Here is a 26,813-nt window from a genome sequence, read left to right on the forward strand (position 1 = left end):
TCTTCTTCATGGACGTGCACAAATACCTTTCATGGCATAGCATCAGTATGGCTAAGGGTGAATATTCCTGCTAATCAAGATGAGAAAAGATATGGAAACACATAAAAGAGGGAGATTACACATTCTTGTAAAACCTTCAAAGATGAATTCATGCATTGGCATACAAATACATGGGGGGAAGGGGTATGTACCCAAACACATCAATGGGGAGTTATACGCACAGAGAGCCCTGCAGTCGCCCCTATCTTTTTGGATGGCTGTTTAATGCTTTTGCAGTGGTAGTTAACACCCTGTTTGGGTGTTACGTCTTGTGATTTGCTGTGGTTTTATGAATCCTTCAGCAATTTGAAATCTGCAGTGGACAAAGGCGTTGCGAAGGATTGGGAGAGAAACAAAGTGGGGGCTACGCTGCAGTCAGAGAATGCACTGGAGTATCCAGAGAGAGTGGGAGCCCAGGGCTCTCCATCCCCGTTGTTAGGGACCCCAGTTCCTCCCACCCAAGAGAGGCACCCATCTCCAGTACCTCGCTCCTCTTGCAGCCATGGAAAGGGGATCTTGGGCAGGCTGAGCTCTTTTGAAAGGAGAAACTTTTTTGGGGGGGTGACTCTATGCCTGCCTGGATGTGAGAAGGATGGAAGGGAGCCTCAAAAGCCACCTGAGGCAGTCAGTGTTGTTAAAGCTGGGGTGGAGGTGGGCAGGGATGTGGCTGGGAGCAGACAGAAAGGTGTTGGAGGTGGAACTGGAAGGGGAAGTGTATCCTGATGAGGAATGTGACTGAGCAATAGAGAAGTGGAGCAAAAGGAACTAGGTGAGATGTGTGTAACGAGTGGTTGTGGCAAGAGGTGGTGAATGGAGGAAAAATAACAGAACATGAGACCCAGTCTGACAGGAAGGGCTGGAAGTCTGAAGGACTGGATGAATACAGAGAGGTTAGAGGGGAAAAAGAAGGTCTGAAGCATGTAGGAGAATGAGGAATATGTGTCTCTGAGAGGCTGAACATGTGTGAGAGGTAGAAAGAGACCACAGACCATCTGCAGACAATACATGACTAAGAAATTGTCATCAACAGTGAACACCATGCTTTGCCAATGGAGAGGGTGACTTCTAGCTTCTTTTCTGGGATGAGATCATTCACTGGATTCCCACCAAGGAATCAGCACTCCCTTCCACAAACAGCTCAACCCTGCTGAGGGCATCTGTGCTGATTATCGCTGTGGACAAGTCTCCAAAAATGCCAAGGGGTTGATTGTTCAGAGGGCTGAAGTCTGGCTACTTGTGGGTGGATAGGGAAGTAAATAAATGAAAGGATGTAGATCTTGGTCAGTGAATACCTGTCTATGCTGGAAGGGCTTTTCACCACGGTCAGGAGCAAAGGGAGGCACTAGAAATTAGCAAAACTGGAAGAGTGTAGAAGCCAGTGGGAGGAGATGGATTAAAGGTGCCAAAGAGGTGGGAAGTGGAGGCTCTGTTTTAGCTCTGGGTTAGGACCGGTGTCACTCCTAAGATGGGGTACCTGTGCTGGATGGCCTCTGGCTGTGGCCCATCCCTGGTGATTCAGACCTGGAGATATGGGGGAGGCTGTTTAGCTCCCGGAAACTCCAGCAGAAAGAAGCAGAAAAATGCCCTGTAGCACTTCCTGGGAAGATGTGTGGGCTCAGAGCAGACATGCAGGGAAATGGGCATGGGAATTGGGTGTCCAACCCTGCAGAGCTTGAGGCTGCTGTCCTATGTGGTCCAGGGACAGCTGCCTTCACCAGTCCTGGGCAATCAACTTATATCAGGTTGGAAGGGAGCAGAACAAGCAAGGCAAGGATGCACAGACCTGGGTACTGACTGTGACTGGCAGCAGGGCCAACCTGCAGGCTTGTGTCTTGGGTTAAAGAGCCTGGCTGCTGCCTTCCGTCAAACTGGTGGGAGGATTCACAGCTGTCTGGGCCCAGCTTTAGTATGGTGTAACAGAGGCTGGGACCAAAGGGGCTGTGCAAGGATGGGCTGAGCCCAGGGAGGGTGTGGGACAGCTTAGAAGGAGAGGAAACTTGGCAGGTAAACCAGGAACCCACGTGTGTGTGTGCACAAGTGTGCTAAGTATGGCTCTGCTGTGTGGTTTCTGTTGTCTGCAAAAAAAGGGAAAGATTTTTTTGATCTTCCTCGTAGAAGGAAAGAAAAGACTGTTTGAAAAGCAGCAGCAGAAGAGAAGCCAAGTTGGGCAGAGTTCATTTTTTCTCCCCTCAGATCCTTTGGCACTCTTGTGGAAGGAACCCTTTGCAGAAGGGATCTTATCCCTTTCCATCTTTCTATCTGCCAACCCACTCCTCCCTGGGTTAGCTCTGGAGCCTCCACGATGGACCAACTGGGAAACCAGGCTTCTCTCAGCCCTGGCAGCCCAAGGCTGGCCATTCCCCAGCAATTCAACCATTCCTCCTGTCAGAGCAGAACATGCCCTGACACCTTTGCCTTGAACTGAATTGCATTCGGGAGTCTGGGTTTGCCCACACATGTTAAAGATACAGCTGGAGGCAAAAAGAAAGGAAGGCTCCAGCACAGAGGAAAAAAGGAGCCATTAGCAGAGCCTGGAGCTGAGTGCATTGACCCAGCAATGATGAGGAAGGGAACCTGGCTATCCCAGCAGTGGGAACCCCAGAAGAGTTCCTTCCCATCTAAAATCTGTCTATTCAAGCCAGTACTCCTCATTCTTGGGTGGATGACCCATCCCAAAGGTGCTGACTTCATCAGCCAGGTACTCCTTGCTGTGGCACTGCAGCTGCTTGGGCTGATGGTGATGGGACCTGGGGTGGGAGGAGAAGGAGAAGGGCAAAGCACTGTGCTGTGAGCTGACCATAGTGGCACTGAAGCAGCAGAGCTGCTTGGTACCCTGGTTTTCAAGGTGTGAAATGTGCACAGGGCACTTACACCCTGCCAGCTTTTAGGCAGAGAGGCAGCTGGGGAGAGGAGCTTTGGGCTTCTCCTCCAAATCTCATTCATTCTTTGCTGATGGGGGATGTTATCTTGGTGCTCCTTCCAGCTTGCCCTCAGTGTGCCAGGATATCCAAGGAAGTGAACTTCCATAGCCAGGGAAGAAGTTTGTCAGCACTGGTTTGAGAGCATTTGTATGCACAGGCCCTGTATTATGGTTAACGTGTGAGGGATGTGGGCATCTGCCCCCAAGGGGTGAACCAGAGCCCTCCAGATTTGCCCTCTGATTATTGCAGCATGTTTCTTCCTGCTACAGGTAGCTCATCAGATGCCAGCCGCTGGCTTGAGGAGCAGGATGCAAACAAGGCATGCAAGTAACATGCTCCAGCATCCAGTGTGTGCTCTGAATAGCTTACAGGAAGTGTTCCTGTGGAACAGGGTAGAGGCTCACCTGTATGTGGGTAGTGCAGGATAGGGAGCAGCACTTTGAAGGGCATGAAAGATCTTCACTGTGGCTTTACCTGGCAGCTGGATCCCAAGTGATGAGGGCCCACCTGATGTGATACAGTGAGGATTTCATTTTGGGTACATAACTAAGAGGAAATAAGGAATCCCACAGGATACACTCTGTTCAAGCCCAGGCAGCCAATCCATGATTGTGGTGTAATTCATCTGGGATGATGGCAGGACCGAGGCCTGCCTTGACCCATCTCTGCACCCAGCAGCAGATGGTTCAATAAGAGAGGCTGTGGCAAATGTAGTGAGGTTACCACAGCCTCATCCAGCTCAGGTGTTTGCAGGTTGGTGTTACTCATGTGGGACACGAGCACGGAGGAAGGCTTGGCATAGAGTGTGGGGGATTTTGGCCCCAAACCCAATAGCAGCAAAGCTCATGAACTCAGGCAGCAAAGGTGATCGGTGAGGTGTTCAGGCAAGAAATAATGAGATCTGCATCATCACTCTGGTCCAGTTGAAGCAGTGATCAAAAGGAATATGAAATTATGTGCATTCCTCACATTTTTCTTATAGTTGTGACCCAGGACGACTCATTTCTGAAGAAACACTGAATCAGAATTCCTGTGGTTGTTGGATGTGTAACACCAAGGCTGAAGGGAAGTGGGCTTAATTGGAGAACAGCCATGAGATACGTGGTAGGCTGTGCAATAAAGTAGTGTAATATCTCTGGGAGAGTTGTTGGGCAGTGGCACAGCTGCCCAGGGAGGTGATGGGTCACCGTGCTTGGAGGTGTTCAAGGAGTGTGGAGATGTGGCACTGAGGGATGCACTCAGTGGGTAGTGCTGGTGGCAGTGGATGGTTGGACTTGGTCTTTCCAGCCTTAAATGTTCTATAAATCTCTGTGGTCAGTTCAGACACCATAGTCCCCTACACAAATAATTACTTGCTGTGCCATTGCCTTGCACCCGAGCAGCTGGGAGGCAGCATTAGCCCAGCTATACACTTGTCTTCCCTCTGTCTGCAGTGAACTTGGAGGAACAAAACCTCTCTGAACTTCAGTGCCCCAGTGTATTAAGCAGTAACTAAACAGTACGTCCAGAAATTAGAGAGAGACAGTTCAGGTGCTCCCCCTCCAGGCCTGAAAGGTTTTCCTCACGCATTCTCTCTGCTGGAGGCACAGCTGTCACTCCCCTCCCATCTTCTCCCATGAACACAGGCAGGAGGATGCTCAGTGAACTGCTTTGTGGCACTGCCTTGAGGACTGTAACCAACCCACGAAGTGAAGGAGCTCTGCCTGTGAGTGCTCTGCAGCACTTGGGTCAGATGCTGCCTTTGGATCCAGAGCTTGACGTTATTTTTCTGTTTTCTTTTTTTTTCCTGTGTTTGCAAACCATGCCCTCAGTCAGCACTAACCACAGGGAGGGTTTCCATGTGGAAAGTACAGCTGTGTTCCTTTACTGCTGAGCAGGCTCTGAAAGGCTCAATTTCAGCTGTAACAGGGAGATGGCTGTTCTCATCCACCACCTGGGTCTGAAAGTTTCAAAAGGCCAATTTATTCCTCAAGTCCTGATGTAACCCCAGGTACGGTGTTTACCCCAAGGCAGTGAAATTCCAGCAATCTGATACTTCAGGCTGTGAGCTTCTAAGGGTTAAGGGCAGCCCAGCTGCAACCTCCTGCGGTGGCTTTGATGCTGCCCTGCAGCCAGGACGGCTGTGCTGAATTGGCTCCTTTGGGCTCTGTCAAACTGCTGGGGTATGAGCATCATCTCCTCAGATGGAACACGGCTCTGGAGATGGATCTTTGTTCCTCTTTGAGCTGTGATAACTGGTTCTGCTGGTGGAGCTGCTGACTTGCCCAGCTTGCTGTGTGATTTTTGGAGAGGAGGGCTGGGGATGCCTTCTGTTGCATGGGAGCCGTGGCTGGAAGGAGTGCAGCTGAGTGCACTGTGCTAAGGGGTGAGATGCACAGGGGTGTCATGGATGTTATTTTCTACCGTTGTGCCTTTTCACTTTCCCCAGCAGCTGGCACTTCAGTTTCCAGGAGAATCTGTTTCGCTTTCCCATCATTACATGCCAGCAGGACATGTAGCTTATCCCAGGCACGGCTATTTGGCAATTACTTAGCGCCTCCCAAAGTCTTCTGTTAACGTTGCACTCTGCAAAGCTCCCTGGTTGTGCAGCCTTTCAGCTCAGTGCAGCTGCATGCCACAGTCCGTGCAGTTCTTCTCAGCTTTGGCATGAAGTGCACTGAGCCCATCTTTCCCACAATGTAATGTTCACATTGGTGCCTTCAGAGATCGTTGGGTTGAGGGAACTGAGCGTTCTCCATAGGCATTCCAAGTCATTAAGGATGGAAAAGACCCCTGAGATCCCCAAGTCCAACCCCAGCCCATCCCTCTTTGCCCACTGACCACATCTCCACAGCTCTCAATCACTTCCTTGGGCAGCAGTGCTGCTGCATCGCCACCCTTTATGAGAAAGCATTGCTCTTAACATCCAACCTGAATCTCTCCTAGCACAGCTTAAGGCCATTCCCTTTTATTCTATTGCTGTCTTGAAGACCCTGAATATTCAGCACCTTTGGGGTCTTGGAGGTCAAACCTGAGATGTGCAGAAGTGTTGTCTCTGTGGGATCCATGTGCAGCCCCCCCTCCCATTTCAGGGTGGGAAGAAACGGGAACACCGCAAGCTCATTCTGTGTCAGTGTTTCAAATCAGTATTTCTTTATTACAGAGACTCATTGGGTTGCTCACACTGTGGCAGAAATGTAATAATAGAAGGCACAGGGAACACTCAGAGGTAAGAAAAAGAGTTCTCAGCCTGTGAGACTTAAGCACCCCCTTCGCTCCCATCAGAACTCTTTCTATAAGGCAAAATCCAAATACATTCTCCCTTCCTTCCCACCAATCCCTCAACCCAGGAATCCACACCGGGAGGAAATAGTGCACGGGGTGTGTGTGGCACATGCAGCTCCCCTGGGAGAACAGGGCTGGAATTCAAGGATGACCAAAGCAGAGGTGGGAAGTGCAAAAGGACGCTGTGATGTGGGACAGCCGAGTGCCTTATCTCAGCTGCAGCAGAACCACAAGAGCCAGGCCAGCCACCAGCACCGCATCGCACCTTACAGCACAGAGGACACAACTGCAGTACAACTGGTGAGTGATGGTAAAGCACGAAGCACTTTCAAACCTTTATTTTTTTCGAGGGGGTTTTACAGGGTGGGATGTATTTGTTTCATTTGGGGTTTGTTTTTCTTTCATTTTTTGGGGGGGTGCTTTCCTGCTTGTTTCTTAGATTAGCCCTTTGTTTTGGTGCCCAGTGATTGTTAAATTTGAGCCCTGGGAATGAAACTTATTAGAGCGGAGGGGGAAAAAATGGGACCAAAAAGCAAAATGACATCCTGCCTTTCTGTGCCTTCCTCAGCTCCCCCCATCCCCCATATCATGAGCTGGCTGGCCACAGTGTCACCTGCAGCTGCTCTGCTCAGAAAGCCCCATTTCCCACATCCTCTGGCTCTGCCTTCCCTGCATGAGGGCAATCTGTGCTGGTAGTCAGGAGTTAACAGGAGTCGGTCTGAGGGCGGATACGGAGATGGAGCGGATGTTTAGGACGGGAACAGGGTTGGTCAATTATGAAGACACACTGGAGATAAAGGGCTGGTGAGAGCAGGTGGAGACAGCGGGTGGGTAATCTAGTGGTAACAGGTTAGGCTATGAAGGACTGTTATTTCTCTTAGCACCGATACTACATACGTTTAGACCTATATTAGCACCTTGTTCCCAGGGAAAACAAAACAAAAGCAGTTCAAAAACTGAAGGAAGTGGGAAGGTTAAAACAAGACAAAGTTGGCAGCGGAGGAGGAAGCTGGGACTTTAGATCACCAGATCCTTGTCTATGTCCTCTGTGAAAGGAAAAGAGAAATTGACATTAGAGAACAATGTTGCCCTGCACCCCCTCCCCATTTCTCATCTGTGTTCCACTCCCAGGGATCACTGCTTCATGGCAATGGGGGCTTTTGATAGGGGTCTCCAGGCATATACTTACTCTCCTTAATGCCAAAGCAGCTGGCCCATTCCTCCAGGGCGATGTACTTGTCGTTGTCTAAGTCACAGGCCTCAAAGAAGCGGGTGGTGCAGTGCTCCATGGGGATGAGTGGGGCACGGAGTGGGGCCAGCTCAGTGTGGGACAGGTACCTGTCAAGGTTTCCATGCAGTCAGTATCCCATTGCCAGCCATGGGAGACAGAGTGGGACCCCAGCCCTCACTGTGTTTCAAGCTGCTTTCCCAGTGCCCTCCCACTGAGCACTGTGGATGTCACTGATGTGTCTGCTTATGCAGCTGGCTGTGCTAGTCATTAAAGAGCCTGTGATGGAGGTGCTCACAGGCTGCCCCCTCCATGGGGCTGTGTGTGCAATTGCTCTCAGACACGTGTCCAATTCACAGCAAAGCTAGTAACAGCTCTTTCAGCTATTGAAGGTATTCCCAGGGCCTTTGGATGAATGTGTTTTAGCCACTTTGGGCAGGGAGAGGTGCTGGGTGCCCATCTCGCTCTGCCAACACTCACCCATCAATGGGGTGCTGGTCCAGCTGTCCAAACTGCCAGTGCACGGGGAAGATGTACATGTTGTAGTTCTTCTCAAAGTCACGGGCCAGCAGCTCCACAGTGTGGTCACCAGCCTCCAGGCGCTTCTCATTCTCGTGGATCTTCTTCACCTGTCATAGGAAAAATTGGGTGCATTTGTCAGTGGGAATTAAGGCACGAGGGGCTTCTTTAGTGGGGCTGCATGTAGGGTGCCAGCATTTTGAGGGAGAGCTCTCTGGGTGCATGGAGAGAGCAGCAGGATTGAAGGTTTGGTTTAGTGCTTGGGAGTGATGCTGTGGCTTTGGTGCACAGGTGCCATATGGATGTAGGGTCCCCTCCTGAGCTGGGCCCTGTTGGTGGGGTGAGCTCCTGGGTTCCCTCCCCAAGTCCTTACCTTGAGCTTCTGCTTCTCGGTCAGCAGGTTGTTGTCTTCGTCGCGCTCATACAGGGTGATCAGCACATTCTTCAGCCAGTCCCTCATGCGCAGGGGGAACTCTGTCAGCTCAGTGTCCAGGCAGGGAGGGATGACTGGAGGCCATACACACAGTGGTCAGCATCCTCCCTCCCTGTCCCTGAGCTCATCCAGACCTCTGCTCTCCCTTAATCCCTGGGCTAAGGGAGTGTGCTCGGGTTAGCTATCCCTTGTCTAAGGCAAGGATCCCACTTACATTTGCAAGGCCCGATGTAGTCCAGGTGCAGTTTGTGTCCCTTCTTGGTTCCCTCCAAGGTGCACTTGGTGGCAAAGAAGTGGCAGGAGGAGTCGTAGGTCTTGTTGTCAGTGCCACAGACCTGCACAGGATGGGGAGATGCTGCATAAGAACCTCCAGAAGAAGGCCATGACTTTTTCCCTGAGGTTGACAATGGGACCTGCAACCTCTGCACCATCCCTGCTCCCATCCATTACCTTGCTTCATCCCTCACCTTCTCAAAGACACCAGAGGTGGCTGGGCAGCTGGAGGGGTCCTGGCACACACACATGGGTGAGTTGTTGTCATCCACCTCACACACCTTGCCGTGCTTGCAGTGATGGTTCTGGCAGGGATCTGGAACAAGCCAGGGAGCGATGTTAGAAGCTGCCCTGTGCTCCCCACCAGGGAAACAGAGCCTATCCTTCAGGCTTTTCCTGGGTTTCTTTGGAGTGACTGTGTGTCTCCTACCAAGGAAGGGACAGAACCTCCACCTTCTATAGGGCAAAAGCTGTGGGGCATGGGAAGAGTGACTCACTTTCTGCAACGATCTCCTCTACATCTTCTGTGGGTTCCTCAAACTCTCCCACCTCCACCTGGACAGGGTTGGCCCCCACAGGCTCCTGCAAAAGAGGGCAATGTGTCCATAAGGGTATGCACAGCCCCCACTGCCCTGTGCTTTGCAGATGCTTTGAAAGAGCTGATGCAAGAACTTCTTCCAGGCAAACATTGATGCCTGGAGGAAGAGATCTAAGAAACGTCACTTATTTCCACCATGGGGAATTTCCAGAGCACAAGGGAGAGCAGCCCAAGGAAAGGTTTCCAAGCTCTTTCCAGGGCAGGGTGTGCCATGAGGGATGGGTGATTGGGGGCAGTGTGGTTACCTACCTCTGTGGTGACATCTTCAATCACCTCCGTCTCATCAGGCAGAGCCTCTTGCTGCAGGGAAAAAGGACCGTGAGCTGGGGGCTGTGGGGACAGTGATCCCAAGGCAGTGACACCCTGGGGCAGGTGGCAGGGTCACCCTTGGATTTCCACCTCCCCCATCCTTTGGGGACTATAGGAGAGCATGAAGCTGCTCTGCATGCCCTTTGAAGGGGGTCAGGGGATGTCCCTGTTAGGTGCAGCAGAGAGGGAGGTCCGTTACTCACCGGGGCTGCCAGGGCTTTGCCTGCCAGGCAGAGGAGGAAGAAAATCCAGGCTCTCATCTTTCAGCAAACCCTGGATAAAGGAGAGGAAGAAGAGGGATGAGCAAGGAGAGCAGCACAGTTCCCTGTGCCTTTCAGCTCTGAGCTGAGCTTGCAGCTGGCAGTCAGACACAGAGAAGGGTGCCTGCTCCATTTCCTGCCTTGTCTGGTCAATACTGCAGCCTCACAAGCTGGCTTTTCTGGCTGAAATCTTAAGCCAAATACTGTTTCCAAGACAAATTCCTTTTATTTTGCAGAGCGAGGAGGTGAGGGTTTAGATTTCCATCACTTTCCAGGATGCTTTAGAAGAATTGTGCTAAGATGGCTGTTCCCCTTTCCACCGCAGGAATTATTTCAGACCAAAAGAAGTGCTAAAAGCCTCTCTCTGCTGAGAGCCCCAGGAACAGGCAGTGAAAGTCTCCATGATTTTGTCATTCAGAGAAAGTGGAGACAGGAAAGAAGGAAGGTTGTCTGGGGATTAAATCTCTAAGGAAAGTGCTTCCCACTTGGACTCAGACGTCCATCTCTGGCATCCCAAATGTTGTGGTTTCTGCTATGCTTTTTCTCCTTCCTGCTCAGACCTGAAGGTCCAGACTGGCTTGGAGGGCTGTGATGCGATCCAGGAGGAGAGAGCTGCAGAAGTGAGCTCACCCCGTGTGCCCTCTGGTTCCTGCTTGGCAGGATGGAGCCCCTCAGCTGGGTGCTGGATATGCCAGCAGCATCCCATGTCCCCCCCAGTGGGATACTTGCTCCCTTCTACCCACAGGGGTGATGCTCCCACCACCACTGAGGTCAGTCCTTGTGCTATGGCTCCCTCTACACCACCTGCATGGATATGGCTGGGGTAGCACCCTGCCTTTATTTGCTGCGGAGACTGCTGAGAGCTCTGCCAGGACCTGACTGAGGTGGCTGGCTCTGCCTTCCTAGCGAGGTGGTTTTTGGGAGGGGAGGTGGAAAAGTACTGAATGTGGCCATTTCCTCCCTTGCTGCCATCCCCTGGCTTGTAAAGGCTGCTCCTGGGCTTCTCCCAAGGGGCTTGTTTGCCTTGGAAGGTGCTCTGAGGTTCAGTGATGCTCTGTGGGCAGAACCCAGCCTCGAGGACAGGCCATGGCGTGTGCATGGGGAAGAAGAACCTAACCCCAGACCAAGGCCCTCTCAGATCATTTCCCCAAGCTCCTAAAGCACTGAGTTTCAAAGTTTGGGCGTGCAGTGAGCTGGGGTCAGGGGATTACATGCTTGCTAGGAGCCAGCAGACAGTTGGAGCTGCTGGTGTTGTGTTTGGAGGAAGAAGGAGCATGAAGGAGTCTGAGCAAACAACTTGCTGAGCTGTCCCATGCCAGAGATAGGAAAACAAGTTTGTTTGAAAAACAACATCTTCCTGGAGTCAGAGGCTGCACACAGAGGGCACTGCAGTATTTGTGAGACCCTGACTGTTTTGCAAGGGCACAGCCTTTCCTGAATGCCTGATGGCCAGAACTCCTGAAATAACAGCTCAGGAGCTGCTGACGTTGCTCTGGCAGAAGAGCACGGCTCAATGCAAATCAATGAGTCCCTCCCAGTGGGTCTGCCATGGTCCTGCTATCCAAGAGGATGCTGCCAGCCAACAGGTACCAATGGGAGGCAGTGCTTTCTAAGAAGCCAGAACATCCTGGGCATAGGGAATATGCCAGGCAGAAAGTGTTCTGTGCCAGTGATGGCACACGAGGGCTGGCACAGGTTTGGGGTTGGCACAGTAGTGAGGTTGCTCTCTGGTAGCTGGAACCATGATGAGCTCAGAGCTGTGTGTCGGGGCTATGGGGCAATATTCCCTCTGCTCTGATGGGGCTGTTTGCGGGGATCAAGGGGGAGGTCACAGCTCATTGTCCCTATGGGCTAGACAACACTTGACCCCACTTCCATCCCAAGTGGGGCCTTCATCTGTATAAGTGGGGCCCTATTACTGTGTAAACATGGTCTTGTGGCTCCCATTAATGCCTCTTGATGGGTCTGATCAGTCCTGTTTGTCTCCTCCCATCCCACCAGAACGCTTCTGTGGGTGGAGGAGGACAGGGGATGGAGGAACGTGGTCCATGTGGCACTGGCCGTGGCCAGGGTTGCATAAGCCCCATGGGATGCCACGTTAGCGTGGGGAGGAGCCTCTGCCTGGCCATTTTGACAGCTCCTCCCTGAGGCACAGGACAGGCAAGGACCCCAAGCCCAATGCCACCTCTCAGCACCATGAGCAGGGGTGGGTGATGGCAGGGTAAGAACCCTCCCACATCTCACTCGGTGACAAAGTGAGGCCGCTGCAGAGGGAACCCTCACACACTGTGGGCTCACAGGGCCAAGAGAAATTCCCTTCAGCCCCTGCACATGCTTGCACACCCCCTGCCCACCACATCTCCCCATGCAATTACTAAAGGCACAGCCACCCGCTGCTGCACTATTAACCCATAAACCTTGCAAAGAGTTATCGAGGTGCTGTGACTATGCTTATAAACACAGCAAATCTTTACAGAGCTCACTGCTAACAGTGTGAGAGCCCTCATGCCAATGCAGCTGCGTGCTGACCTGAAGCTGTCACTGCCTGCTTTGGTTGCAAATTGCATCCAGAGTGGGAAACAGTTAAAGCAGCACCAAGAGAAGAGCATAGATGAGCCCCTTGCAAACTGCAATTGGGAAGAAGCAGCAATGCAGCTTTTGGCTGTCCTGCCTGAGCTTCTCCTTTTGCTAGAGAGTGCCGTGCCAGGTGCAAGCGGGTCCCTCCGGCTCCCGGGGAGCACGGAAAGCTGATCTCTCACTGATGCGCAGCTCCACAAAGCAGAGAGCAAAAAACCCCCCCCCGCTAAATACGCTGCAAACATGCGAACCATCTTCAAAGCATTCCCTGGGCTCGCCCTGCCGCTGCCGCGATAACAGCCCCGACATCCATCCGAGCAGCGGACCCAGGAGGGGTTTCCATGGGAGCCGACATTCCTCCGGGGCTGAGTCATGGAAGAGCGGAGAGCTGCGGAAGGAGGGGCTTGCAGAAAGCTTGAAAAGTTTATTTCTGCTTTTCCCCCTCCCATCACCGCCCGCATCCCCGCTCCTGCCGATGTGGCAGACAATAGCCGGGCTGCAGCAGCTGCGCACTACGCGACAGCTTTTAATTTCCACGTAAAACCCATCCGGCCCACCCTGCCGGGCTGCCGCCGTTTATTGTTGTCCTTGGAAGTGGTGGAGGAGCGTTTCGGGCCGTTCCGAGCCCCCGGTGCTCCGCTCACCTCCCCGGAGCCCCCGATTTCACTGCAGCTCGAAAGCGCTGCGTCTCCCCGGGGTGGGAGCTGAGCCCCCGTCCCGCACAGTGCCCTCCGTCGGGGGCACTAAACGGAGTTAAAGCCGTACGTCACCGCACCCAGAGGTCGGCTGCTGCCTTTAAAGGAAGCGAGTCCTTGGCTCTTCTGCCTGGACGGGAGTAGCGGCTGATTGATCTCAAGCCATCAAAGCTAAGCCAAAAAAGAAAAGAGCTTTGTCCCTTCTCCCCCCGCCTCTCCCTCCTTCAGCTGAGCAGCTGGAGCTAAGCAAAGCTGGGCAGCCGGCAGGAGCTGAAAAGGTTTCAAAGTCTGTTCGGGACCAAAAGCTGAATATCTCGTTTTGTTGTTTTCGCAGGAGGAAACGAGAGCGGCCGCACTGAGATAAAGCCGAGAGCTCTTTTGTTCGTCCCCCCTGATATCCCGGTAAGTAACATCGCCGCCTCAGCCCGCACCGCGCACGCTGGGGCCGATTTGCTGCAGGTCTGTTATCCTTACGGGCCCCTTTCATCTCCAGATATTCTCTGCGCCCAGACGTCGGTCCAGCGCATCTCAGTAAAGAAATAACCCACAGCCCAAAGGGAAGAAAGGGTCCGGTAATTAGGGGCGGCCTGAGCTGTGCGGCCAGGTGACACCAAAGCCGGGGGTCTGGCAGTAAAAATGAGCTACAGTTTAAGCTGAGATGCTGCAAAGAAAAGCGAGAAAAGAGACAGGAGGGGTCTCCGAAGGCATCGCACGGCGGTGGTCGGGGCTGAGTGTCGCGGGGGAGAGGGAAGGAGTGGGGCTCTGGCCGTACCTCGTAGTCCCGAGCAGGGCTGAGGGAACTCCAGGCGCTGGGAAGGACTGGAGGAGTCTGCAGGTTTTAGAAGGAGGCAGCAGGAAGGCAAAGTGTGGGCTGGGTTTCCTCTCCTCCTCCTCCTCGCTATCTTTCCAAATCGGTCCCTTCCTCTCCCTCTCCCCGCGGTGGGCTGTCCCAGCTCCAAGTGCGGGCAGAGGCGCGGCCCCGAGCGCAGGGCAGGCCAGAGAAGTCAAACGGACAGAGGGGCTGTAGGGACCCTAACCCCCCTCCGTCCGTCCCCCCACATTTCTAAGATGACTTTGTCAGTTCTCTGGGAGGAAAGCCATGTCCCTTCTTGGTTTGTGCAGCTCTTAGCACCGCGGCTTGCATTAAAGCATGAAGTGCTGCTGTTTTGCAGTCGTTTGGTCTCTGAGCTGGTGCGTTCTGTTCTCAGGAGGATGCAGAAGAAAGAAGGGACATTGCTTCTCCGCTCTCTGCTGCTCTAAGGAAATGCCTTGTGGGAAGGGGAAGGAAAGCAAGATCCCCATTTTCCAGAGTGCAGAGATTTATGGCATGTCTGAGACGTGTTTCCAGTGGGCACAGAAGTGCTTAGCTGGGAGAAAAGCAAAACCCCTATCCTGGAAATCTGCAGGCCAGTTCAGTCTGCTATCACTTGGCATTTTAACCTTACAGCCCCTTACTCAGCCTAAGCAGCTGCCCAGCCAGAGACAGCCAAACCTTTTGGGGCTGTCTTTGCACTTCTGTTCTTCCTGCTTAGGATGAAGTCCCCAGCACCACCCCTCTCCTTGCATTTCACCGCAACAGACAGCATGGCCATAGTGCTGCACTGCAAAGCAAAAGCAGCAGCCAAGAAGGGAGGCTGTTGGGATGCTGGAGTGTCTGAGTGTCCCTGAAGAGTGACTCTGCTCCTGGTGCTGGCTCCTGGCTCTGTAGAGTGCTTGATACCCTATGATTTTAATTCGTTTTCAGCACAGCCCTCACAGCAATTCTGCTGCGTGTGAATGGAGCAGATGTCAGCACAAACATCCATATGGCCACAGAGAAACAAAAAATAACAGAACAAAAAGGAAAAGGGGAAGAGAAAAAAGAGATAGTGGTGGGGACTGTGTCACCATTGCTACTTCCCATTGAAATGGGGAATATCTGCAGTTGGGATCCCAGGAAGGTGAAAGGGAAGATCACAAGGAGCCTGCTGTATGTGGCTGCATGCAGCCCCAAAGCCTTCCCTGGCTGCTGCGTGGATGCTGCTGCCACCCACATGGACATATCAAAAGGGACCACCTCTGTGCCTATGGAGGACACTTGGTGATGGTGTCTAATGCCACGTGGGTCCTTCTAATAGAGGCAAGTACATCTGGAGAACCTTCTGCTCCTCAGCTCAGTGCCACTCATAGGTTCCATGGCTCCAGAGGTCACGCATCCCCAGGATCCAAGTTTCATTTGGCTGACCCACACCCAAGGAGTTGAATGCTCTCTGTGCTGGATTAGTCACGGCTCGCATTGAAGTCATACAGCTGTTGGTAGTTCTGCAGAGGAAGGAGAAAAAAAAAGAGAGAGAGAGACATCTGGAAAGAATTTTAGGGAGGGAAAAAAAAAAAAAAAGCAAGAGAAAAGAAACCACGTCTTTGTAACTGACAACGTGGCAATTGCTCAGTGCTCTTTATTGCAGCCCAAAGCTAAGCCCTCTTCTAATAGCTCAGACAAATGGCAGTGCCAGGAAGATAATTATAACAGGGACCAGGGATTTCTTTACATACGTGGCGACTTAAACCCTGGGTTTGGGAGAAAGCAATGAGAAGCCTGATGCAGCAGTGCAGCCACTTCTGGAAATACAGCGTGTTGGCATGAGGGGTCCTGATGTTCTCCTGGCTATTGGGAGGAACGGGACCCCCACCCACTGTTTGCATGGGGTGAGCTCCTGTGTGGGGCACACTGCCCAGCCTGAGGGGATGGCAAGGAATGGGAGGCAGAGCTGGAGCAGTTGGCTGGCTCTGTGACCTCAGGATTTATGGAGCTGTAGAAATGACAGAGAGCTTGCAAAAATAAATTAATAAATAGCCTTCTCTGCATTCACAAGGCTTAGCAAGGCTGTTGGAGAGGAGGCGGAGATGCCAGGCTGCCAAGAAAAAGTGTGGACCTCACACATCTTGAGGGTCGTTGGATGTATCTGAAGCTGAGGTGACAGGCAGAAGGTGGTTCTCATCACCTTTGTAGTACTTGTGGTGCTTTGCCCAGCTTGTGGTCCTGCTTGGTGCTTCCTGCACCCCACAGCACCCTGACACTCGCTCCACTGGAAATGCAAACAGGAGCAGAGCCTGCAGGGCTTGACCTCAACTTGCAGCAAAGCCAAGAGGTTTGCAGGGCTGAGGGCTGAACTCGAGATAACCCCAGTTCCAAATCCAGATTTCTTCATTCCCCTGTAAACCCCTTGGGCAGATCTGGGCAGGGAATCCTGGGGCTCCCCAGGAGCTGAACAATTCTACTCTAAGGGAAGGAGAGAAAAGTAAGAGTGTTGCTTACTGAGCTGCCATTGATCACTGTGCAGTGAACTCAGGGCACAGAGCTGTGAGCTGCAGCCTTGGGGTGCAGCAGGGAAGGATGGGGTGAGAGGGGAAGATGAGTGAATGAGTGAGTGTGGAGCGCTGCTTCTCCCAGCATCTCTTCCAGTGCCTGTTCCTGGAGGGCTTTGCAGTTGGGTGACACAGGTGAGCGGGCACTGGCTCTGCTGGAGGCAGATGGAGATAGAGGAGTGGCTGTCAGTGCAGGTTTTCAGCCGGAGGGCTGTGGGAGGGGAGGAGAAGCCCAGCTGTGCATGGCTCTGCAGTGAGTCACAGCCCAGCAGCAGCTCTGTGTTCCTGCTGTGTGCGTGGGCTCCTCCATGGGAAGGAGCCTTCCACCCTTTGCTCAGTGTGTCCCTTGCAATGAGCCCAGTATCTAAAGGGCCTCATTGCCTTTCCTAAAAGGACTTCCCTGCTGCAGGGGGCTGTTCTGCATCTCTTTGTGAACATGGGAGTGCTATGTGCCTGGGTTGTGGGGTGAAGGCTCAGCCCAGCTTCTTGGCTTGGTACCTACGATGTGCAGAATGTGCCATAAAGCTTCTGATGGAATAGCATAGCCAATGCTGGAAGCTGCAGGCAGTCCCACCTTGCTTCAAGTGTTTACCTAAGGTGCACTCCTGAGTCCTCCTGGGGCTGACAGGTGCGGCTTGGCAGCTCCTGAAGCTCTGAATGGAGCTACTTGAGAAAATACACAGGAATCCACCTTCCAGCCCCTGGGACACAAAGGGAAGGAAGCTGCTGGGCTGCAGGGCAGCTCCTTCACAGCAGAACAGAGCCCCCAAAGGCTGCCCTTGAAGGGTTCAGAAAGGTCTCTGGGATCAGCTGCCTCCATGTTGGTACCCTGCTGGGGCTCTGCAGGGCACGTGGTGGGTGCTGGGTTACCCCATGTGCACACACACACCCCGGGAAGATGCAGCTTTCAATCTGTTGCTCTAACACTTTCTGCTGGAGCTGAGCTCACTTCAGGACAAGCCCTGGCTTGAGGTGTCCCAGATGATCATGCCAGATGCAGGAAGCACCATAAACCTCCCAAAGCTGGAGACAAAACAGAATTGGTTTTGGCAGGACATATCTGGGAGGATCCTGTCCAGAGGGAAAAGGCAGTCACAGGTGGGCTCAGGAACAAGTAAAGATGGTGTAAGAGAGACAGAAGGAGATGCTTTCTGACTGCAGGACTGTCATCTGTCCCAAGCTGATTTGATGGGATTTTTACTTTTCAGCATGAAAGAAACCGGAGAGGACACAGCCTCCTTCACTGGCTGAAAACACAGCAGGATGCTGTGTTCAGCCTATGAGGGCATATGCAGAAAATACCTCATCACTGCTCCAGTGTGATGAGTTCTGGGGAGCTCAGTTTAGCCCTGAAACCTGTTTACTTCCCTTTGAAAACCACTGCCCAGCTCAGCTGGGTTTGGCAGCAGCAGTGGGGCTGCGGGAGGACCCGGGGCTGCTCTGTGCCTGTGGGCTCGGGCAAGGTGGGACGTGGTCAGCCCCAGAATAGCAGCGGGGCTGTAGGCGAGCCCTGTGACTTTCCATCCCCTGCCCAGCCCGGGGCTGCCTCCCTCTCTCGGGACCTTCTGCTAAAATTAACAGTGCTGTCCTGTACCCTGCGTTGCTCTATTGGCAGCTGTTTGAGGGGATGGAGAGGGGGGTGGAAAGCACACTTAAAAAAATAGAATTGTTAGATATGGATAATTCCTCTTTAAATGTCTCACTTAAGGGGGGAAAGAAAAGAAGCAAACTCATGGAAAAATGCCTTCACTTGCAGTATGAACCCTGGGGAGGTCCCTGGGCTCTTTCCTTTGTGATGCTGTGATTGCAATCGAACATTAATCATAATTGAGAGCCTGCAAAGAGCAATGAGAAACTACAGCAGAGTGAAATGAGCACTGATGATGCCACACCCCCAGTCCCTTAATCTCACCACTCTTCTTCATCCTCAGACTTAGAAGCAAAGAATGTTATGGAGAATGTTACAGCTCCCCTGCCACGACTGTGAATCTGGTGTAAGAGTTGGAGGCTTTCTGCCTTCTTTCCCCTGTGGGGATGAATTCTGAAACCCTGGGTTGGGTTCTCCATTGTTTTGCAGGACAATGATGAGTGGTGCTGGTTTCTGCCCAGCTCCCTCTGTCTGAACGTGGCCCTTCCAGTGTCTGTCCCAGGGCTCCTGCTGTCCCCAGGAGGTCTGTGGAGGGGGTGGCCCTGGCTGACCCCTATATGGGGTGCATGGTGCTGTCATCAGCCGTGGGCCTTTGGTGAGAAGCCTTAAGGAATCAGAGCTGGCGTCCTGGCTTCCTCAGCTTTATGTTCTGATCATCACTTTGACATATGCCAACCTCAGGGCAGGGAGAGCTCGGAGGGTAGCTCCTAAAACTGGAAAGCTGAAAATCCCCCCAGTGCTTGGAAGGCCACAGGGAGGGCTCTGGATGTGCCACATCTCTGCTTTCTTGGCTTCTCCCCTGGCAGAGGAAAAGCTGAATTAAGAAAGCAAACGGAGAGGAAACCGGAGAGGAATAACGGCAGCACTGTGTGCCGAGCACAGCTCTGGACTCGGTCCTGTACTGGTTGCCCTGGAAATTGGATGCTTCCCACTGAGCTGCCCACTTTGCTGGCTGCTGTTGGGAGGGGAGCAGTGTCCAGCACCACCAGGGAGGAAAAAACAAAGGGGAATATGGATTCAAGTGATGGTATTGGGGTTTTCTCCATTAAGGGAGACCCCAAGCTCTTTTCCCTATGCCTATTTGGAGACAGTCTAAAGAAGTAAAACCCACCAGCTCAGCTAACACACAAAGTGAGGCAAAATCCAAGGACCTTGGGGGATGGCTGTGGGTCTGCAGCCTCCAGTGGGGCTCATCCACAGGACTCAGGAGCCAGTGTGGTGCTCAGCACAGAAATGCCAGCCCCAGGGCCACAGCATCCCTTGGAAGAAGCAATGGACCAATGCTTTAGCACAAGCAGGCAAGAAAAGACTCCCTGCAATCAGTGCCCAGCTCCATCTCCATGGGCGCTGCAGTGAGTGCCCCCTGCAGCACCCTGTCCCACGCAGCCTTCTGATGCCAGCACTGCACTATTATTATTACTTAAAGGTATGCACAAGAGATTAAGCCAGCAGTCCCTGTTATGATTGCTGGGCATTATGCTCTATGCTGACATTGGCTTCTGTGGGCCAAGCTCCATCTGTGTCCGAGCAGCAGTTTCAGAGGGGGGATTTAGCTCAGCTGAGTGCATTCGGACACAGTGGATTCCTGCTGCATTCAAGCGTCTCCTTTTACTCACCAGGGAACGGGCTGCATTTGTTGTTTCAACATTTTCTCATCCATCTGTTGGAGATGGGTGAGCTGGTCCCCGATGGGCTGAGAGATGGCCCTGTCCTGGGAATTCCATAACAGCTGTGTTCCGTGGGAAACTCGGACAGCATCTCAACACAGCACTATTGGTCTGGACCAGCGAGGACAAAACTGGGCAGCAGCCAGCAGCCCTTCAGGAGGAGTTGAAAGGGGACAACAACAGGACAGGACAGCAAACTGGGCACCTTTGTTGTGTCCCATGTGCTGCCTCCCTACCTGATCCCTGCCATTGCCCCCAGTGCCACCACCTGCAACAGCTGTGGGGCTGGGAAACTCCACTTGCCCAGAGCCTGATAAATTATACCTTCGTCCTAAAGGGGTTCGGGCTGTTCTTTTTTCACAAACACATGCAGCACAAAAGCTGCCTTTCTCCCTCTCATTTGACTTTGTTTTCTCTCACTCCTCATCTCCTTTCAGCCAAATGGGTGAATAGCTTCAGTATATACTGCGGGAGGATAAAGCCAAGGCTGGAGCAGTGGGAAGGATGCAGAACAGCAGTGCCCTGTGCCCGCTGCCTTCCGGAGGGGTGGGCACTGTTTGCCACCCTTGCTCTGTAACCCAGCCTCCATCGCCTTGCTGAACCCTTTGAGACAGCAGCACTGAAAGAAAATATTTGTGCTCTGGCTAGCACATGTGCACGCTTCCTGCTCTTGAAATCCCTAATTAAGCTTGTTATTTATTTATTTATTTGGTTGGTTGGTGTTTTTGTTTAGAAAATCCCTCTCTTTTGGGACAGGGATGTTTGTTTGTTTTTTTCCTAAGCCATCAGGGATCACCGTGTGCAGGAACCAAGGGGGATCTCCCATCCCTTCCCTGCTCTGTGCAGCCTGTGAGGTTATTTTGGAGATTCTCTCATTTACTGGGTGGTTCAGCTGAGTCCAACCTCTCCTTGGGCTAAAATCATATCCTGTCAGTCAGCTGGTAATTAGAAAGCACCAAAAAGCCAATGGTGCTTAAGGCAGAGCTGGGGTAACCAAGGCAGTTTCTACAGCTGTGGATAAAGGACTTAGTTTGGAAGCTGCAGACATTTGCACTGAAATCAGATTTTGGTTTAAAAAGGGGCAGGAAGGTAACATGGGGTGAAAAATGCCTCCCAGGTGCATAGCAGCACTACAGCACTGCTGCAGCCCATCTATCTCGGCTCACCCACCTCTTAGTGGTTCCACAGTTAAAGATGGCCCCTGCACACCTAAGCAAGGTAACACAGAGTGTTGTCACCCATCTCTGGCTGCATGCTCATGGCCTTGGAGATGCACACTGCACTCCCTGGAGGCAGAACACCAGCAGGTAATCTTTCTGCAGACACTTTATCTTATCCCAATGAGACAAAGGAAGGCAGAGAGTGTTCTGCAGACTGCCCGGCCTGGCTGAAATGCTCTGTTCCCTGATAAACTTGCAAGGTTGATGCAGGAACACAGGAGATGATATCCTGCTGGGCTGTGATGGAGAAAACAAGCAGCAGCTTGGGCTCATCCACCAACCCTGGTCTAATAGGAATCGCTGTTGTTCAGTGTTCTCCCTAATGTGCCTCTAAGGAACATGGTCAGTGCAGCAGGGACAGCAAACATCATGAGCTACACACACACAGAGTCTCCATAGGAAAACAAGGACAGCCTTGAGGAGGTCTGGGAGGCTGCAGTCCTGCAGATGGATGCTGAAGCTTCAGGCATCTGGAGGAGCCTCCCAGCTGGTGGAGGACAGAAACCTCTGCTTGTCTGGCTCAGAGATAAGCAGGCTTCAAGCAAAATAGCCAGTTCAGCAGCGGGGAGGATAAGCCAGGGGACTATGGACAGGGTAAGCTGCAGCCCAGACATCAAGGACAAGCAACCTGGTTTCCAGAAAGCCAAACTGGGAGTTACTCCCCTGTGTGCACAACAAGGACAACTGGCTCCAGGCACAGCAGTGTCTGTGTGCCACTCAGCTCTGCACCAAACTAATGGCATGCACCCTGCCCCTGCACACAGCCATCAGAGCAGAGCTGCTGAGCATGCAGCTGCCAGTAATGGGCTGTCTGTCTGGTAGGAAGCTGGAAGCAATAACTAGCTAATACTGGCAAAAATACCAGCTCAGAAAATGCAAGAAAATGATGCAATGATGTTACTTTTATCATCGAGCTTCTCCTGTATTAAAAAGAAATAAAAAAGGTCTGCATTGTGCTCCTTGAAGTGTCTGCAGCCCCTGGAAGTGCATCTGCAGCAGTTAGTTGTGCTTTGCATCAATGGTCGAGGACTTTGAGGTACTGAAGCACTCCAGGAAAAGATCAAGTTGCAACAGTGTCAAATGTAACCTCAATGTATGAGTGTGAAATATCTCCTAAATATAAAGTAACCACTTCCTTCCAACTTGTGCTGGTTTTCCTGTCTGCAGATTAAGCCACATATAACTGGTAGACATGGAAGACATCTGCTGAGTGAAATAATAGTGGACAGTCCATTCAGTGGGCTGAGTGACCTGAACTAAATGGACAGAAGCTGGATCAAGCAACAGTGTAGCCCTTAACAGAGAGTCCCACATCCCCCTGCTTCCTCCATCCCTTCTGCACTTCTCATCAGCATGGGCATTCTCCTACCATGCTGGTCACAGCTGAGGATCTTGCCCAGCATTAGGGCTTTGTGCTTTGATAAGCTTGCATGGAAGGAGGCAAGAAGCTGAAGGGTTGATCCAGGTGTGCTGAGCTGGGCCCAGGATCCAGAATGACTCCTCACATCCCTATGGTAATGTATTGACCTGATAAACACTATATTAGCGCCGAGTCTGCGTGCCTGCTCCTAGCTGCAATGTGGTTGGCCTGTCAGCTAGTGTGTTCTATAACGGAAGCAAACATCCGCCACAGACTCCCTGAATCTAAGTGACCTTCAGCTGAGTTTTCCTGAGGCATGTCCTGAGGCAGAGGGTGCAGTCAGCTTCCAAAGATAGGTGCAGTTTCCTCAGACCTGCCTTGCGTGCGATGGGTAGTTTCCCATCCTTTAAAGCCACTTGTACAGAAAAACCACATAAAGACGCACAAGACACACAGACACATGCTGGAAGATAGAAGCAGCACCTTGATTTACTGTGGGACTGGAAACAGCATAGAACCTCCTTCTCTAGATATGTCCACTTTTAAAGCCCAAATGAAGCTGTCTCCTCCTGCCAGCCCTCTCCAGCATCTGGCAGGGTAGCAAAGGTCAAATGGCAGAGCAAGGTGGGAGATATGCAAACAGCTTAAGCCATCTTTTTTTGCTGGTCAGGTTTTGAGTTCCTGCAATAAATAAATAAACAAGCAAATAAGTTGGGCGGGGAAAAAAGCGGAGGCACAGAGGAGATAGAGTTATGCAAAGATGCCCTCTGCTGGCCACAAGTCAAAGGAAAGAGTAATGGTTAATCTTCGTACACACTTCATATGTAGTTCATCCCTGTGAATTGATAAGGGCTCCTGCAATCAGAACTGTGAGCTGGAAACTATTTGAAGCACCAATCAACCCAAAGCGTGCTTCCCTCTGTCTCTTTTAGATAGCAATGTTATTTGATTAAAGTTAGGATTTAAACAAAACTTCTTCCAAGTATTGTAAGCATGCTCACATGATGCACATGGCAGATTTTTTCATCTGTTAAATCAGTCTACTATATCAGTTCAACTTTTTCTTATATCATTTTAATTCCTGCTGCTTTAAACCTCCACTTTAACTTACTGATGGGGAATTAAATCAGCATGAAGTGATTTCGGTGCAGCTGTGCTGGATATTTGTGAAGATCAAGCTAGACCATTTTAAAACAAACTAGGCCATTTCAAAACAATGTTATTGTATCAGAAAGCTCCAGTACAGAGCCAAGCTTTTAAGAGATGCTGCATAATAACCACGGGCAATAATGAACAGCACATACAGCGAGTAGGAAACCCTTTCCTCTTACTTCATCCTCTTCCATTGAAATTAAGTCCTGTCCACAAAAACCTTTCACAGTAAGGAGGGTTCATGTCAGCATCGTGCGGCTCTAGGAAAATCCACAGGCTGCAACAATCAGATTGTCTTTGAGATAGATGTCCAATTGGCCAGGGGCTGAAATTGCTGGGAGCCAATCTGGAAATCAGCGTTTCATGCCTGTAAGAGCAGTAGGGTGCTGCTCCTTTCTACCCTTGGAGGATGTAACTGCAGTATCTACAGGATCAGAAGCTGGAGGTTCCTTTGCTAACAAACAACCCCCTGCAGCACCTACTCACAGGTGTCCATCCGTTTCATCACTGTCCCTAGCATTTTTGGTCACTCTCCCTGGTCATTTCACTAATGTCTTTGGGGTTTGTTTTCATTCATGATATGCTCTGGCAAACTCCAGGTTCACCTGGTAATTGCACAGAGGCTGCGTTCTACCTCTCCATGCAATTAGACCATACAAGTATCAGCCAAAACTTCTCAAATTATCAGATGCCATAGTTCTCTTTTGGCTGCAGATACTACAGCTATAGTTGGGTTCCTATGGGCTTTGCAGAGCAGCTAAGGAGTCCCATGCAGAAGGTGCTGGCTGCATGTGCTTCTCTGATATGAGGGGATTGCTGAAGCTGGACCTACAAGTCTCCCCTCCTTTGTGCTTTACATGAAACAGACTGGTTTACTGAGAGAGCTGGAACAAGCTCAGATCTCTTCAGTGTTTCATACACCTAATATATACCTAGCCTCCTCACAGCAGGCTACTGCACTGTCTTCTCCCCCAGGTAGGATGCGCTCTTTCCAGTCTTCTTTAGGGTTTCCAATAGGGTGTCAACATTGTGCTCTGACTCAATGTACACCTTCTTGTTGGGCAGGTCAATATCAAACTGGACACCTGGAAGGAAAGGAAAAACACTTAGTTAGAAGCAATCAAATGGTATAAAAGCAGGGAAAATGTCACTTTCATGCATTTGTGCTCTCACAGTGTCACCAAGTGAATTGTACATGCCTCTTGTCAGCAAACTTCTGTTCTGTGACCAGCACAACCAGAGCAGGATCCCACCAGCATTGGTATAAAGGAATCCAGATTGCCTATATATGTACATTAGGCACCATAGGTTTATTATGGGAGCTTTATTAGACTAGCACAATCACAAGCATTAATGAGAATTAGCAGAGTTTAAACCAACCACTGTAATCTGCAGCCAGCTCACTCTGTGCTGAGGTTTGGCACGAATGAGTACTAATGAAGGAGATGGCATAGAGGTTAAGATGGGGTCAGAGCAGGTTTTATCAGTGGCAGTACCACCTTGCAGCTGTAAGCAGGAGGAAGCTCAAGACACCTTCCATGTGGATATGCCACTGGTAAATAAAGGTCAGCCACTCTAAAGCCAGAGAGAAGAACTCAACGAAGCTTCTACCCAACCATATAATGAAGGTAGGTAATAGCTTTAGCAGCTCTACTGCTCCATCCCATGAGTCTGTATTTGGCCAGCACGTCAAAGAGTGATGGGAGGACAGAGGTGCTGAAAACAACACACAGAGGAACTGGAATCACCACAGCCTGGCAATGGGGTCCTGAAGAATTCTCACAGCCTTCAGCTTGGTGACTGAGAGCTGTTCCCACTTGGTGAGGATGGGTAAGCAGGATCAAAAGTCCTCATAACTGGTGAGTGCAGGCCAGATCCTGCTCTCTTGCTGCTCTCAGCACAGAGGAGACACAAGTTATAATTTTCCAGGTTGAACAAAAAACAGGCTGTGCAAGCAACCACCAAACCCTCTGCTCAGCAGCTCTTCACCATGACTGTTCTGCATTTGGATGCTGATGACACATCCAGAGAAGCACTGCAGCTACCAGTGGCCTGGCAGGAGATCCACCTTCTCTTCTTCTTCCCAGCCATCCTGAGCAGGGGGGTGCAGCTCCTGGCAGGTTCAGGATGAGGCCCTGGTGGTGCACAAAGCCACCTGATGCCTGAAGCCTCCTGCATCCCCAGCACTTTATCCTTCCCGTGTTTCTTCTCCAAGGGTTACGCCAGCCCTGCTAGCAATCAGCTACCAGCAGCTCAAAGCAGAGTGATAAGGTGCAGAGGTTTCCACTCAGACACTTCCTGCTGTTACCCACATTGCTTCCTGCTCAAAACAGAGGACCCTGGGGCAGTGACATCTGGCCCCAGAGTCATAATACACCCTGTAGCTCGACTCACCTCCCAGTCTATGCAGGACACGGGTGACTGCATTGGAGCAGCCTTCGCAGGTCATGTCCACAAAGAACTCGTGTTTCTGCAAGAAGACAGATGAGGGTTCAGCAGCATTCACCACCACCTGGAGGGTCCTCTGGAGGCTGCCTGCTCCAACCATGCACTGGAATCAGGACACCTCCAGGGCCAGCACAGCTCTCAGGGGGTTCTCCTGGCCCTGCTAGGCAGGGGGGTTGGAACTACATGATCCTTGAGGTCCCTTCCAACCCGGGTCATTCTGTGATTCTGTGATTCTCCTGGACCCATTGTATGCACAGCCCAGGAGGAGCAAGCCTGCTGCTTTGCTCTGCAATGCCTATCCTATCATATATCATATCATCATGCCCCAAACTCATAAAAACATCATGAAAATAAGCTTGAGGACCACTACCCGCAGTACTCACAGTGCACACATGCGTGGCCCTAAGGCTATCCACTGTGCTCAGCCTTCTGTACGGGACAGGCCCTATCTCCTTCACCTGATATCCTTAAACAAGAAAATCAATGCTGCTCCCTGTCTCCCACCCTCAACCCCTCCATCTTTTTACTCCAAACCACCTTTAACCCCCCACTATCATCACAGCGCGGATCAGTGCGGAACTGAGCAAAACCAAAGCGCTCAGCATCACCATTTATCACCATTCCTATGCGGAACTGGCATTTCCTTCATGTTCTGACAAGCTCAAGGTGGTTCCATCCCCCGGCCCTTCGCTGTCCCCCCCGCCGCCCTCCCGTCCCGCACCCACCGGCATGGCGTGGCTCCGGCTCCCGGTTCCCGGCTCGGAGGAAGGGGCGGCGCTGAGCTCAGCTCCGCACAGCGCCCCCGGGGCCCGAGGAGGCTCGGTAGGGTACGAGCTGCCCGTGAAGCTTCAATGTTC

General features: G+C 51.7%; 2 protein-coding genes and 1 long non-coding RNA gene across 3 annotated transcripts; 1 reads left to right on the top strand and 2 right to left on the bottom strand.

Moving 5' to 3' along the window:
* Nucleotides 1-6,062: 6,062 nt before the first annotated feature.
* SPARC (secreted protein acidic and cysteine rich) lies at nucleotides 6,063-14,051 on the bottom strand. Its single transcript, XM_015875800.2, has 10 exons — nucleotides 13,889-14,051; nucleotides 9,788-9,857; nucleotides 9,525-9,575; nucleotides 9,175-9,259; nucleotides 8,872-8,993; nucleotides 8,619-8,739; nucleotides 8,345-8,478; nucleotides 7,933-8,081; nucleotides 7,414-7,562; nucleotides 6,063-7,270 (listed from the first exon to the last, which is right to left on the bottom strand). The coding sequence occupies exons 2-10, from the start codon at nucleotides 9,842-9,844 to the stop codon at nucleotides 7,242-7,244; spliced, it is 897 nt and encodes a 298-aa protein (XP_015731286.1). The 5' UTR covers nucleotides 9,845-9,857; nucleotides 13,889-14,051; the 3' UTR covers nucleotides 6,063-7,241.
* Nucleotides 9,865-22,138, top strand: LOC107320176. Its single transcript, XR_001558152.2, has 2 exons — nucleotides 9,865-13,518; nucleotides 14,325-22,138. It is a non-coding gene; the product is annotated as an uncharacterized LOC107320176 (long non-coding RNA).
* Nucleotides 22,139-22,820: 682 nt separating this feature from the next.
* ATOX1 (antioxidant 1 copper chaperone) lies at nucleotides 22,821-26,813 on the bottom strand. The gene is made up of 4 exons (XM_015875801.2): nucleotides 26,682-26,813; nucleotides 25,903-25,978; nucleotides 24,441-24,593; nucleotides 22,821-23,037 (listed from the first exon to the last, which is right to left on the bottom strand). Exons 1-3 carry the CDS (start codon nucleotides 26,685-26,687, stop codon nucleotides 24,460-24,462), a joined length of 216 nt encoding a protein of 71 aa, XP_015731287.1. The 5' UTR covers nucleotides 26,688-26,813; the 3' UTR covers nucleotides 22,821-23,037; nucleotides 24,441-24,459.

The sequence above is a fragment of the Coturnix japonica genome, chromosome 13 (assembly GCF_001577835.2).
Source record: "Coturnix japonica isolate 7356 chromosome 13, Coturnix japonica 2.1, whole genome shotgun sequence".
NCBI lineage: Eukaryota > Metazoa > Chordata > Aves > Galliformes > Phasianidae > Coturnix > Coturnix japonica.